The following is a 12,729-nucleotide window of genomic DNA, read 5'->3' on the forward strand; positions in this document are numbered from 1 at the left end:
ATGGAAATGGAGAAAAGTAAAGGTTCCCATTAATGCAGAATGTGGCTGCTTTCTTGCTATAGAATTAGGCATTTGTCAGCTTATAAGGAGGTTGGCTGACTCCACTGGCCTTCAGTGTACTGTCCCTGATACTTTCTGTTCTTCATTTTGACTCACCAAATCACTAATGGCTCAAAATTGGGTTGCAGTAAAAATTTAAAATTGTCCTTATGACTGACCTAAGAGTCAAAAGGTTCAGGATGAATGGTGAAGTAAGGCATTTTCCATCAAGAGATTTATACCAGGGTTGATTCTTCAAATGAGATTGGAGCCTAGAATGGCCCAGAATTTGGTGTCATTCCTGTTTCCTAGTCTTTTTGTCAGGACTAGAACGATGAAGTAATAGTTCTCTCCTCTTCATACAAATGGAAATCATCCAAAGAATACCGTATCATCAAAAAAAGAGTTAAAGACTAGAAAGAGAGACTTTGAAATCTTTTTGATGGGAGGAACAGCTGTGTTTAGTAGTAACAAAAATATTAAATTTGTGATTTCACTAGATGTATTTCTGTGAATCAGAAGATGAAGTTCCAGTTCTCACTCAAGATTCATTGGCAGTTAGATGACATCTGAATTATTATATAGATCTGGTACTGGCTGACCTAGATATGCAGAAATTTGGTGTTTTCTGTTTCGTGAGTGGTGGAGTGGCAGTTATGCCTAGATAAATTTGTCAGTGAAGACATGCTCTGATATGACTCTTTGAAGCAGGAGACAAGATTATCTTATATGCATTGGATCAGATGTTTTTGAGATATAGTCGGTTGTTCTGCTTAGAATTCACCAGAAGGCCACTCCACTTCAGGATAATCTGGAACACAAAAAGGCAAAGGCTTTCAGTCTCTGGTGGACTATGACCTCCCAGAGCAATTGCCAGCCATTTTAGCTAATACCGGGAAGATCAATCATTAAGCTACTTTGCAGATTGTATACTGAAAACTGGAATATAACTTGTTTTGCACTAGGAGTGATGACTGGTGAATATAGTAGCATTCATTTGCTTCCATAAACCTTTGTCCTTCTGTGCAATACGAGCAAAGAAGCTTTCACCTATCCTCTTTCCCTGAAAATAAGACCTACCCCGAAAATAAGCACTAGCAGGACTCTTCAGGTTTTTTGAGGATGCTTGGAATATAAGCCCTACTCAAAAAATAAGCCCTAGTTACAGTTCATTAAAAAGTCAATTTTATAGTGTCCAGGCAGCTATACTTGTAAAAAAGTAATACGTTTTGGAGCAAAAATTTATATAAGACCCTGTCTTATTTTCAGGGAAACAGGTTAAGTTTAATCTATAGGACTGGGTGAATCACCCAATATGATCAGTGGAAATAATTAAGAATACATAATTTGATTGAGCCACAACTTTTAGGCTTTAGACAACTGCTTTAGAATAAGGTAAATTACACTTTTGAAGGACCTATTTCTCTTCATTGCTGATATAGAGCACTTAGTGTGACCAGCTTAGATGTAGGCACATATATTTGCAGCTGAGTTCCACACTGGAGAACTATTGAATTTTGAAAGCTTTAAAAAGGATGAGGTGCAAGTTTTGGAGCATTGCATTCACTGATTCGAGGAGGCAGCATTTTTTGCACGTTGTCAAGCCTAGAACAAAAGTGACCTGGCATCCATTTTAAATCTTCTGGTACCACCATCTTATAGAAGATCGTTTTTCCAGTCTTCAGTGAGAGAATAAAAAGGGACAAATTATTAACTAACCCCCCTCTCACCCACTTCTTCCCCAAGTTTCTGCTATTTTGGATATCAATATCTACTAGGTAGAATTATGGAAGCAATATGTGAGAAAATTAATGAGGGATTAAGTGTTAGTGCTCAAGGTAACTGCAGAAATAAGAGATTTCTCTTCTAAATCCTTCCTTGTTCTACCAGTTGGTCTCTGAATATTCAACTCCATCTGTCTTCCAACACTAAAGAGGATCCAGATGTCACCTGATTAGAGACCAGGATGATCTGGAGGGTCCACTGAGGAAGAGGAATGGGGTTGGTGGGCCGATGGAATGGAGAAGGCCTAGCTTGAAGGGTGCTTTATTCTTTATTCTCATCACAGCCATGACAGACTAGTAAGATCTAACATTAGACTTGGCTTCTGATCTTGTTCTCTGTTTATAAGTTGTTTAATTAATGAGAGTTTCGGTACTTAGGTATAGATTTGTTTGGTTTTATATTTTTCCTTATTCTAGTCTTTCACATTAATAGACCAGTTCTTTAAGAAGCTAAATACGAAGAGATGACTGGGGTTTTGATGAATCCAGACTTTTGTGTAGCTGTCACCTCTACCAAATAGATTAGTAAGGTGACTTCATATGTGACCTATGAAATCTTTTGCTCAACAAATAGATTTGGACCTTTTTCCATTGACAGCTTATCATATTGCCATTTTGTCTTTTTGCAACCTGAAATCTTTACTGGGGCTTTGAACGTACATAATTTAGACTTGAGAATTTTGTGTTGTAAAGTGGATTGGGCTATTTTTGTGTTATGGAGTGAGGCTTCCAAGGACAGGGGAGGAGCACTGCCAAGAATAAGGGTTAGGAATATCTTGTTGGCACAGTGTGATGGCATGGGAGGAGGAGGGGTAACTGCTCTTAATAGAAAGCTTGCAAAAGGCAATTTCAGACACAGACAGATAATGCATAGGTGCGGATTTTGTTTTCTCCTTGTATTTCAGTCCTCAATTGCACTGTACTTTGTTCTAGTGATGCACTGATTTCAGCTGCTCCTGTATCTTCTGTGTTTATCACTATGAAGACAGAAGAAGACAGGAGAGCTCAAGGCAGGTAAAGAAAGACATAACAGCAAAAGGGGAAAGACGTAAACTGTGCTTTCCCTTTCATATTCAGGTCATAAAATCACATAGTGGTTTGGGTTGGAGAGGATCTTCAAAGTCCATCTAGTCCAACCCCCCTGCCATGAGCAGGGACATCTTCAACTAGATCAGGTTGCTCAGAGCTTCATCCAGCCTGGCCTGGAATACCTCCAGGGATGGGGCATCCACCACCTCTCTGGACAACTTGTTCCAGTGTTTCACCACCCTCATTATAAAAAAAAAAATTCTTCTTTATATCTAGTCTAAATCTACCCTGTTTTATTTTAAACCCATTAGCCCTTGTCCTGTTGCTATAGGCCCTCCTAAAAAGTCTATCCCCGTCTTTCTTACAGGCCACCTTTAAGTATTGAAAGGCCACAATAGGATCTCCTCAGAGCCTTCCCCAAGCTGAACAACCCCATCTCTCTCAGCCTTTCCTTACAGGAAAGGTGTTTCTTCCCTCTGATCGTTTTTGGGGCCTCTCCTGGACCTACTCCAACAGGTCCATATCTTTCCTGTACTGAGGGCTCCAAAGCTGGATGCAGTACTCCAGGTGGGGTCTCACCAGAGTAGAGGGGCAGAGTCACCTCGCTTGACATGCTTGTCACACTTTTGATGCAGCCCAGGATGCTATTGGCTTTCTGGGCTGCAAGTGCACATTGCCAGTTCATGTCCAACTTTTCATCCACTGGTACCCCCAAAGCCCTTCTCTGCAGGGCTGTTCTCAATCCCTTCATCCCCCAGTTTGTAATGATAACAGGGCTTGCCCTAACCTCTGTGCAGGACCTTACACTTGGCCTAGTTGAACCTCATGAGGTTCACATGGGCCCACTTCTCATGCTCGTCCAGATCCCTCTGAATGGCATCCCATCCCTCAGGTGTGTCAACTGCACCACTCAGCTTGGTGTCATCTGCAAATATGCTGAGGGTGCATTTGATCCCCCTGTCCGTGTCAATGATGAAGATATTGAACAGTACTGGTCCAAATATGGACCCCTGACGGACATGGCTTGTCACTGGTCTCCATGCAGACATTGAGCCATTGACCACTACTCCCTGTATGTGACCATCCAGCCACTTCCGCTGAACAGTCCATACATTGAATTCATATCTCTCCAATTTAGAGAGAAGGATGTTGTGGTGGACCATATAAAAGGCCTTACAGCAGTCCAGTCTTTCCTTGTCCACTGATGTAGTCACTACATCAAGGGATGGAGTTCCAGCAAGATTTGCTTTTTTTTGCTCATCTCAGTTTTTGGATGTGACCCATGAGCACTCTTTGTCACATTACTCTGGTTGAAAACTGATGGCATATTGTGTCAATTCATTTACATTTTATAAGGATATTTCTTCACTTTTAAATTAAAAACTATGGAAAAGAGTAAATCGAACTGAAGAAATGTCCCCTTTCACAGTAAAATAAATTTTAAATTAAGGCACTCTATCCCAAACTCCCTGCTGATGTGTTGCTTGTGGAAAGGGAGATGGCACAAGTTACTTATTGAGCTAGAAGATAAATTTTAAATTTATTTCACAATATTATTTAAATATGTATTTTTTTTCTGTCTGAATAATTCCTAACAGTCTTGCTTGCCTTGACCAGGATTCAATGTTTATTAATCAACTTTCCAAAAGAGATTTCACTACTTAGCGGCGCACATTCTTTTTGGTCAAATGAATGTTCTCTGTGAATTTCGAGTCTGATAAACATATTATTTAGTGTAATTAGGCAGCGATCTAAAGAACAGAACTGTGTGGGAAGTGAATAGTTTGCATTTCCTAAAGAAACTTCTCTGTGCATTTGCGTAATGTGAAAGGTTTTTCTTGAAAAGGTTAAAAAAAGTTCTAATCAACTTCTGTACATTATGTAGAACTTCATTTTCTAAACTCTGCAAAAGAAAGTTTCATATTTAATGGGAAATCATGAATTATTCCATTTATTATCTACTTCCTCCTTTCAAAGACATGATCTGGATAAAAGGCGGGGTGAATAATTTCAAAAAATACAATACATTTTTAATGGGAAGGTGCAAACTACAGATTCTCATGACTATTAGCAAGTATAGAGGAAACAGAATTTTACTTGCAAAAACTCATCAAACTCTTGCCAAGATAAAATACATGACATACTTTAATAAAGAAGAACACAGTGAGCTGAAGTTTTTCTTTTTTTATGTAACTTGTTGTTTTTACTAAGTTTGGTCGTACGGTTTTCTAGTGCTTTCATTTCTCGATAGTTGAACAATATTCAGTACTGAAGATAATGGACAAGCAATACACAACTGACTTCTATTTTTAAAACACTCTGTTGAGTTGAAGCATCTCTAACGTACAAAAAGAGTCTGAAGTAAAGAAATACAGTCTAATTTGCCATGGTACAATTATGACTTTCTAATAATTCTCAGTGAATCCTTCTGAATTGTATAAAATCCTTTCTTTCCCTCTTAATCTCTGTGTGGTCTGTTTATCCTTGGACTACTGAGTAAATTCCATTGAGGACTTGAACAGGATATCATAAACAAAAGCAAAAATACTGTGGGAATTGTTCATAGCAATAGTATAATACATGCATAGCCTTGTATAGCATTTTATGATAATTCAGGGCATCATCTTGAGAAGACACAGAAAGTAAATAATTATTATCCTCTTTTTCTAAGAATCATTTTGCACACTCTGAAAGAAACCTGCAGAGAAATCTAATGACCTCTCCAATATCATGCAAGTCAAATGCAAAGAGTTTCAAACTCACAAGTTCTCGCTCTTAGTCCATTAGGTCAGCTTTGAAATAAAATGGGAAAGTTGAGAAATACTTCATTTTGATAAATAATAGTCCATAAAATATGGTTGAAATTCCTTTTGTTAATTAACATAATTGATTTAGAAAGAAAGCAGAAAGATTAATGAAGAGAATGGTTTTTCCCTGGTTATGCTTAAAATAATAGGTAAAGATTAGAAGTGTGTGTGCCCTTGTATGAGGAATATTTTTGTAAGGGTAGCACTTTTATCTTTTTTTAGTGCTTTCTTTGCATTTATGTTTGGGGACTGAATGTTCCAAAAGTTCATTGCTAAATTTATATTTCCATTTTCTGTGTTAATGAGGTTTCTTAATTATTACAGTACTTACATTCATTTTAAAATACTTCGTCTGTGTCATCCTTTGATGTTTATAATTGATTAATTTTTCATTTCATGTAGTGTTAAAGTGGCAGCGTAGCTTTGAACAAAAGGAAGTGAGTTCGATATATACGTTCTTTACAGGATCCTACTGACAGGTTATGCATCCACCTTTGATTGCATGATTTAGGTTAAAGTGTGGTTTGACAGCATCTGGAGTCTGTGAGGCAGGAAAATACTAAATTACTTATGCTGAAAGTTATTGTACCTATATATGTGATATAAAGTACTGATATATTTATTTTCCTATATACTTCATTTGAATCTTTCTATTAATAGTTCTGAAATCACAGCTCCATAAACCTTTTCTTATTTAAAAAAGATCTGAATTGTTACAGAAGTCAATTTTAAGTAGATGTTCTTCCCTCTCATTATATATACAAATAGCCATGCAATATTTTTTATTTACTATTTAGGGAGTTCCTTTTATAATATTTGAGGCTTTGCTGAATTTTATGCTTTTTGTGTTAGGACATTAGCTATTTCAGCTCTATAATTTGGAATTAAAAAACATGGATCCCATCTCAGTATCATTTAATTCTCGGCTGTAGTAATCAAAAATTCTGATGTGTAAGCTAACTGTCTCTTACTACTTAATTGCATTTACTGTACTTTCATATCTTTCTTTAATGAGATTACTATATTCTACAATTTAACGTATTACTCTCCGTTAATATTTCATTAAAAGAGAAGTATTTAAACGGACAGTCTTTAAACCAGGATTAAAGAGGTCTGTATCCCAATTCAGTTAAATAGCTTTGTATCGGTAGCAGTATGTGCTGAAAATGTTTTGGGTACCTTGACCGACTGAGGTCTCTGAGGTCAGTGTGAAAATTCATGTATGTGACTCAGTTATGTTTTCAAGTTAGCTATTTACCTCGCTTGGGGAGATTGCAGCCCAGAATGTGACAAGGTAAATTTCAACAGAGTACGTGGTTTTTATACCGCTGTAACCTGGATCACAGCATCGCTGAATGTGATAGTCAAATCTTCAGCTTCCATATCTACCAAGTATTTGCATAAGTGCTTTTTATCTTTTACAATGCACTGCCGAAGTGTTAAATATACTTTAGGTGTGGGTCGCTAAAGGTGTTACCAAACTGTTACAGTTTTTGTCCCTCAAACTATAGCTAAATAATAATTCCTCTTTTGATTCTTAGGCAGAGTAGCCTGAAATGATAAAGCACACTTGACTTTTTAGTGTGTTGTATAGTATTTGTTTTCACTTAGTGCATGTATTTTTCGAATTTCAGTGAGGAAATTCTAGTGTCTCCTGGTTTATGCTGTGTTTGTTTATGTGTAGGTTAAACACAAAGCCTCTAAGTATTCGCACACTTGATGTGGTTTTAATTTTCTTGTAGTTTTATAGACAGGAAATGTGGAGAGAGGAATTAAAATGTATTTGCTTAAGTAAACTGAGGCAAAAATATCTTGCTTATTTTTTTCTCAATTTTGCGATCCTTATCTAAGTCATTTATATCAGTCACTGACTTAGTAACTGCACAAGGAAATCCCAAGTGGATGAATCTATTTGAATACAGTTTTAAACATCATAATAATTGGTAATGATTTTGTTGCTTAATCCATACCATTTTGTGCTTTACAAAATGGGATTGCTACAGGACACTCGTAATCAGCAGTTGACATTAACCTGTACTACTAATTAAATCCTCCAAAGTCTAAAGATATGAACAAAAACCACACAAAAAAACCCACCAGACCAGACAGGAGGCATGAAGATTTAAGCTGAAGATAAATAATTCTGTTATGCTATACTAACTATTTCAATTATTTCTAACACCAGTACCTGCCACTTAACCTCTTAATTTCTTTTTGTTTTCTCATTCAGTGTAAAGGTTAGAACGCAAATAGCCTTAGTGCACAGGATTGTAAGTTAAAGGGAATGTAGAATGGTACTGTCCTGGTCTCACAGCATTGCTTAGCCATCTTGAAAAAGTACAATACCATAACATAGTAAAGGCCTTGAGACTGAAACAAGAATGTAATTTCATTAGCCTCACTGAAGATGGGTATTAGTGATTTTTGCACTGGTAGAAGCAGATTAGAATCAGGTTTCTGTGATTACTCCGCATAACTCTAGATGTTTTTAGAATAGCAATGATAATAATAAAAGAAATCCATGTAAGAAAATTATATATGTAGCTGTATAGTGTAAGAAAAGTAAGATCCCTGTAGCAATACCCAGGTACATTTAAAGCACAGTATTAACAGTAGCAGTGCCTTTTCAAGCTCACAGATCCACATGCAATAGCTGCTTCCACCTCTGTGATATTATACTACATGAAATCAAAATCTATAGCATGGTACCACTAAAATGACAACTTGAACTTCTGGTGGCTATTTATTTGGTGTTGGAAATTCTTCTGACTCCCACTGCCCCGCTGCAACAAACAGCAGCAAATTTTTCAGCAACTCGTGCATCACTCAGCAGCTACTGCATCACAGTAACTGCTGTGGTGGGACCAATGCAGGTCCACTCAGTGGGCTTCATTTAACTGTTTTACCCAAGTTGCGTAAACTAACATCTTGCAACATCAACAGGGTTTTGGTAATGACAGAGATGAGTGTACAGTCAGAGGAACAGTGGAACGTCAGCATCATCTATGTTGGCATTGAGTATTATGGTTTTCATCTGTTGAATTTCATGGATTTAAAAAAAAAAAAAATAAAAAGAACAAATGTGCTGCTTTAAATTTAAAACAGATTAATCGGTCTCGTTGTTTTAATCATACATAGCTACGCTCCCTATTTCATTGAAAAATAATTTGTTTTTAAAAACCCATCTGAGATGTTTTCTCCTAGCATGCACATGTGATCATTCAAAGGGGAAAGAGGACTTCAGGTTTATATTCATATCACGGATGAATTTTAAAATTAACCACAGCTAACATGACAAAGCCGCCTGCTCATTCTAATCGGACTGGCTCAATTGCTCGCACGCAATGAGGCCACACGGGCGGGTTTCGGCGCGGCGGCTCCGCGGGCCGGGTGGCGCAGGCTCCGCGCAGGGCGTTCGGGCCGCGCTGGCCCGTCCTTTGTTCTGCAGCTTCGGCCTCGCTGCACCGACTGCGGGCTGAGGAACGTGTCCCGGCTGCAGTTTGCCACGTGGCCAGTAGATGCCCCCAGAGACCATTAAACCTCTGGAACGGCTCCGCTTCCAGCAAATGAAAGGCCGGTCTTTTTTCATTTTGCTGCTCGGAGTTAACAGGATTGTTCAAAGGAAACCTGTAATCGGCGTGGACGCGATTTAGAAAAACAAACTTCCTTGTTTAATAATATATCATAATGTATTAGGTAGGAAGGTTCAAAAGGTTTAGTTTATTGATGTAGTAGCAACATACTGTTAACAGTTGAATCAAAATAAATAATGTACATTTAATTAGGTATCAGTTTTTTATATTGATATTAGCAATAAAGTAATCTTTGGTTATGTTAAAAAATAATACATTCTGTTTAACCTCTCCTTTTACATGCTGCATGTTACAAAAAGCAGTATGAAAATGATTTTGAGGATTGAGGATGTATAGTTTATCTCAAGATACCATGAAAAGTTTACTCCTGTCACCTACACTGCTCCTCTATTCGAAAGCCCTGTTTGCTGGGAAAAGGACACTGGTGTTTTCATTTGGAACCACTTTGATAATTGAAACAATTTCAGAACTCGTTGCAGTGTCAAGCTCTCTTAGGTGTCTCAAATACCATTCATCCCGGTAATATCATTCATTTCTAGCCCTATGATATTGTTTATGTGTGTGATCTGTCACTTGTAACTCATATATTGTAGAAACTTAAGGAAACAGAGTATTCTTATTTTGCTCTTTGTGTATTTTCTCTTTTTAAGTATAAATGAGAGAGAACTTTTATCTTTGCCTTTAGAATTTGGGTGGTTATACAGTAGATAGCCCCACTGCATGAGTTAAAATCTGTTCTCTTTGCCTAAAAAAAAAATTGTGCGCTGTACTGTATGATTGCTTCAGCTTTATTTCAATTTCTTTTAAAAACTGACCTGTTTTCCTGAATGTTTTGTTTTACCATATTGGTTTGCAAATAATGCTGTCTTGTGGAGAAAATGTGCCTTGACTTCAAGTAGAACACATCAATCTACAGCAGATAATATGTTACATGGACACAGGTTTTCTATTAATATAAATATTTGTACTGTGCTCAGTGAGTGTGCCATGAGTGTTAAAAATGCACTGAATCTTTTGTTTAGTCACTGTTAAGACCTTTTATCAGTATTTTCTTATTTATTTCCAATACATCTAATGACCTAATGCAAAAACACATGTACACATATGTAGATCACAGCATGTAAAATAAATATGCATGTGCATCTGCTATGCAGATTGTTATTCCATTGCTGTATTAGTATAATCTCTTTACAGTATTTTTAAGCTTTATACGGTTTATGTGATAGATGACAAATATAGCATATTCTGTCAAATTAAATTTTAATTTGTTTTAAGATATTTGTCTTCTACTTTTCTAAGATAAATGTTGCAAATGTTTTGTGGTACAGAATAGTTCTATCTTTTCCCTTGTCTGTGTGAACAATGTGTGCTTTTTAATCTCAAAACCCACCTATTTATATATTAAACATAAATTCAGTACTGTCTAGTCTAAATTGTATCAGGATTTTGTAATATTTTTGTGTTCAGTTCTGCAACTGATATGTAAAAAATACCTATGAAGGATTAACGTGCATCTATGTAGTAATTAATAGATTTTATTTTAAACATATTAAATATTAAATAATGCAGATTATTTACTTATTACATCTCACATTACGGTTTATTTCAGTGACATCTAGCCAAAGAGGTTTTTTACATCACTTCCATCTTATTAGCTTTGTCAAAGAACTACAGTAGCTCTTTTTAGGCTGAAAGTATTAGTCTCATTAGGGCATTGTTTAGCATGATGTCATCTGAATTTATTACATACACCATAGATAGCAGTATTCAGAATTCCATATTTATTTTAAAGCTGCTGAGAATTTGAAGTTAAAGGGATTTTAATCTAAAAAGACGTTCTTGAAAACAGTTTGGAAACGTAACAGAAGATGTGAAATAAAATTAACACATTTGTTGGGCCCTTGTCATTTTACTGGTACAAAGGTTTGTTTTCTCACACTAGCTACCTACGCCTGCAAACCTTTACATCTGTACTTTAGTGTTGCAGGCAGTCCCATTGGACTCATTGTTTTCTTCAGGATAGGACACAATGATTGTTTTGTGCCACATGAAAAAAATATTTTGATTATTTCCATAAATAATGCCTCAAATGATATATTATTTCTTGAGAATATTTGATGACACAACTTTTTGATATGAATATCCTATCAGAGTTTATGAATGATATAACTTTGATATAAATTCATTGTTGTGTCATTTGATTTTAAAATTAGGGAGAAATTATCGAACTTTCGCATCAGAAAACCAGTCCCAGCTGAAGTTCTGTGCTAAAGAGAAGTAAAATAATATCTAAAGATTATGTTTCTGGCATAGCATTTGTTTGACATTTTAAACCAAGCCGTTGTCTCCTACAGCAAAACTATTTAACATATACATTGTTTTGACATTTGGAATGTGCCTCATTTTTCCCTGTGCACTATTTTAAAGCAAACTAAAAGTTCATTGTGTTTTCATAAAATAATGTAAATCTGGGGTGGTTTTTTTGTTTTTTTTGTTTGTTTGGTTGGTTGGTTTTTTTGCCATCAGCCAGCCTTTTTTACCAATACCAGCTAAAGAATACCAGTATATTTTTTAAATGTTCTCAATACATGTATTGGTATTTATTCCCCATTGCCACATTTACTTCCCTAGAGTATGACACTCATAATTGTATTTTAGCAGAATGCTTTTGGAGCAGGTGAAAAAAAAATACCTCTTCCACACTGGGGAACTGCAGAAGTCTCTTCTTGAAAGCTGCTTTAGCTATCTGTACTGATTTGGTACGGCGGAGAACAGAATACAGGTTTAAAGGCTTAAAAAATCTGTCTTTTTCTTATTCCCAGGCACAGGAATTCATACAAGAAGAACATCTGCATAGACATGCTGCGCCAGGGTTATCACGAGTCCTTCTCGGAGCTCTTTGCTCTGATCCAGAAGTGGAATGCCTTGAGGGAGGCTGCGGGGCCTGGGTCAGCCATATGGCAGCAGAAGTCCCTGGAGGAGCAGCCTGAGAAGCTGGAGCAGCTTCACCACTTCCTGACCAGGGCCGAGGCAGCCGGGCGAGCAGGTACGCGGGGGATTGCGGGGAGCGGAGCAGCGGGAGCCGCAGCCTCCAGTGCCTGGGGGAAGCTTCCAAATTGTTTCATGTATGAATTTGAAGCATTACCGCATCTTAGCACATTTCAGCCTTAGTCAACTAAGCTGTATTTGTGGAATAAATGATTAGGAACTGCAGATAGCAGGAGAGGTTTTGTGAAGGGGGAAAAAAAAAAAAAAGGAGAAACATATAGACTGCATTATATCATCAGAAAAGCTTTGAGAACATCTCAATTATTTTCTCATCATTTAATTATTCATTATTTTTCTCTATTGATTTGTGCAGCTGGTTTTGTATTAGAAAAATTTAATAGGTGAAATGCTGTTTCACAGAGTAATAGTTTTATAAATCTGATTTTATTAAATACCCTGTCTGCTAATTGTGTTTGGATTTGTGACTGA

At 36.8% G+C, this 12,729-nt stretch overlaps 1 protein-coding gene across 9 annotated transcripts in view; it reads left to right on the plus strand.

Annotated features, from left to right (window-relative positions):
* Positions 1 to 12,729, plus strand: part of TTC29 (tetratricopeptide repeat domain 29) — a 343,118-nt gene that overhangs the window by 211,535 nt on the left and 118,854 nt on the right. For all 9 annotated transcript variants that reach the window (XM_071808005.1, XM_071808004.1, XM_071808007.1 and 6 more), the window contains one exon: positions 12,075 to 12,298. In XM_071808005.1, coding sequence (XP_071664106.1) covers positions 12,075 to 12,298 — 224 coding nt within the window. The remainder of the gene's footprint in view (positions 1 to 12,074; positions 12,299 to 12,729) is intronic.

Source organism: Patagioenas fasciata, chromosome 4 (genome assembly GCF_037038585.1).
Source record: "Patagioenas fasciata isolate bPatFas1 chromosome 4, bPatFas1.hap1, whole genome shotgun sequence".
Classification (NCBI taxonomy): Eukaryota; Metazoa; Chordata; class Aves; order Columbiformes; family Columbidae; genus Patagioenas; species Patagioenas fasciata.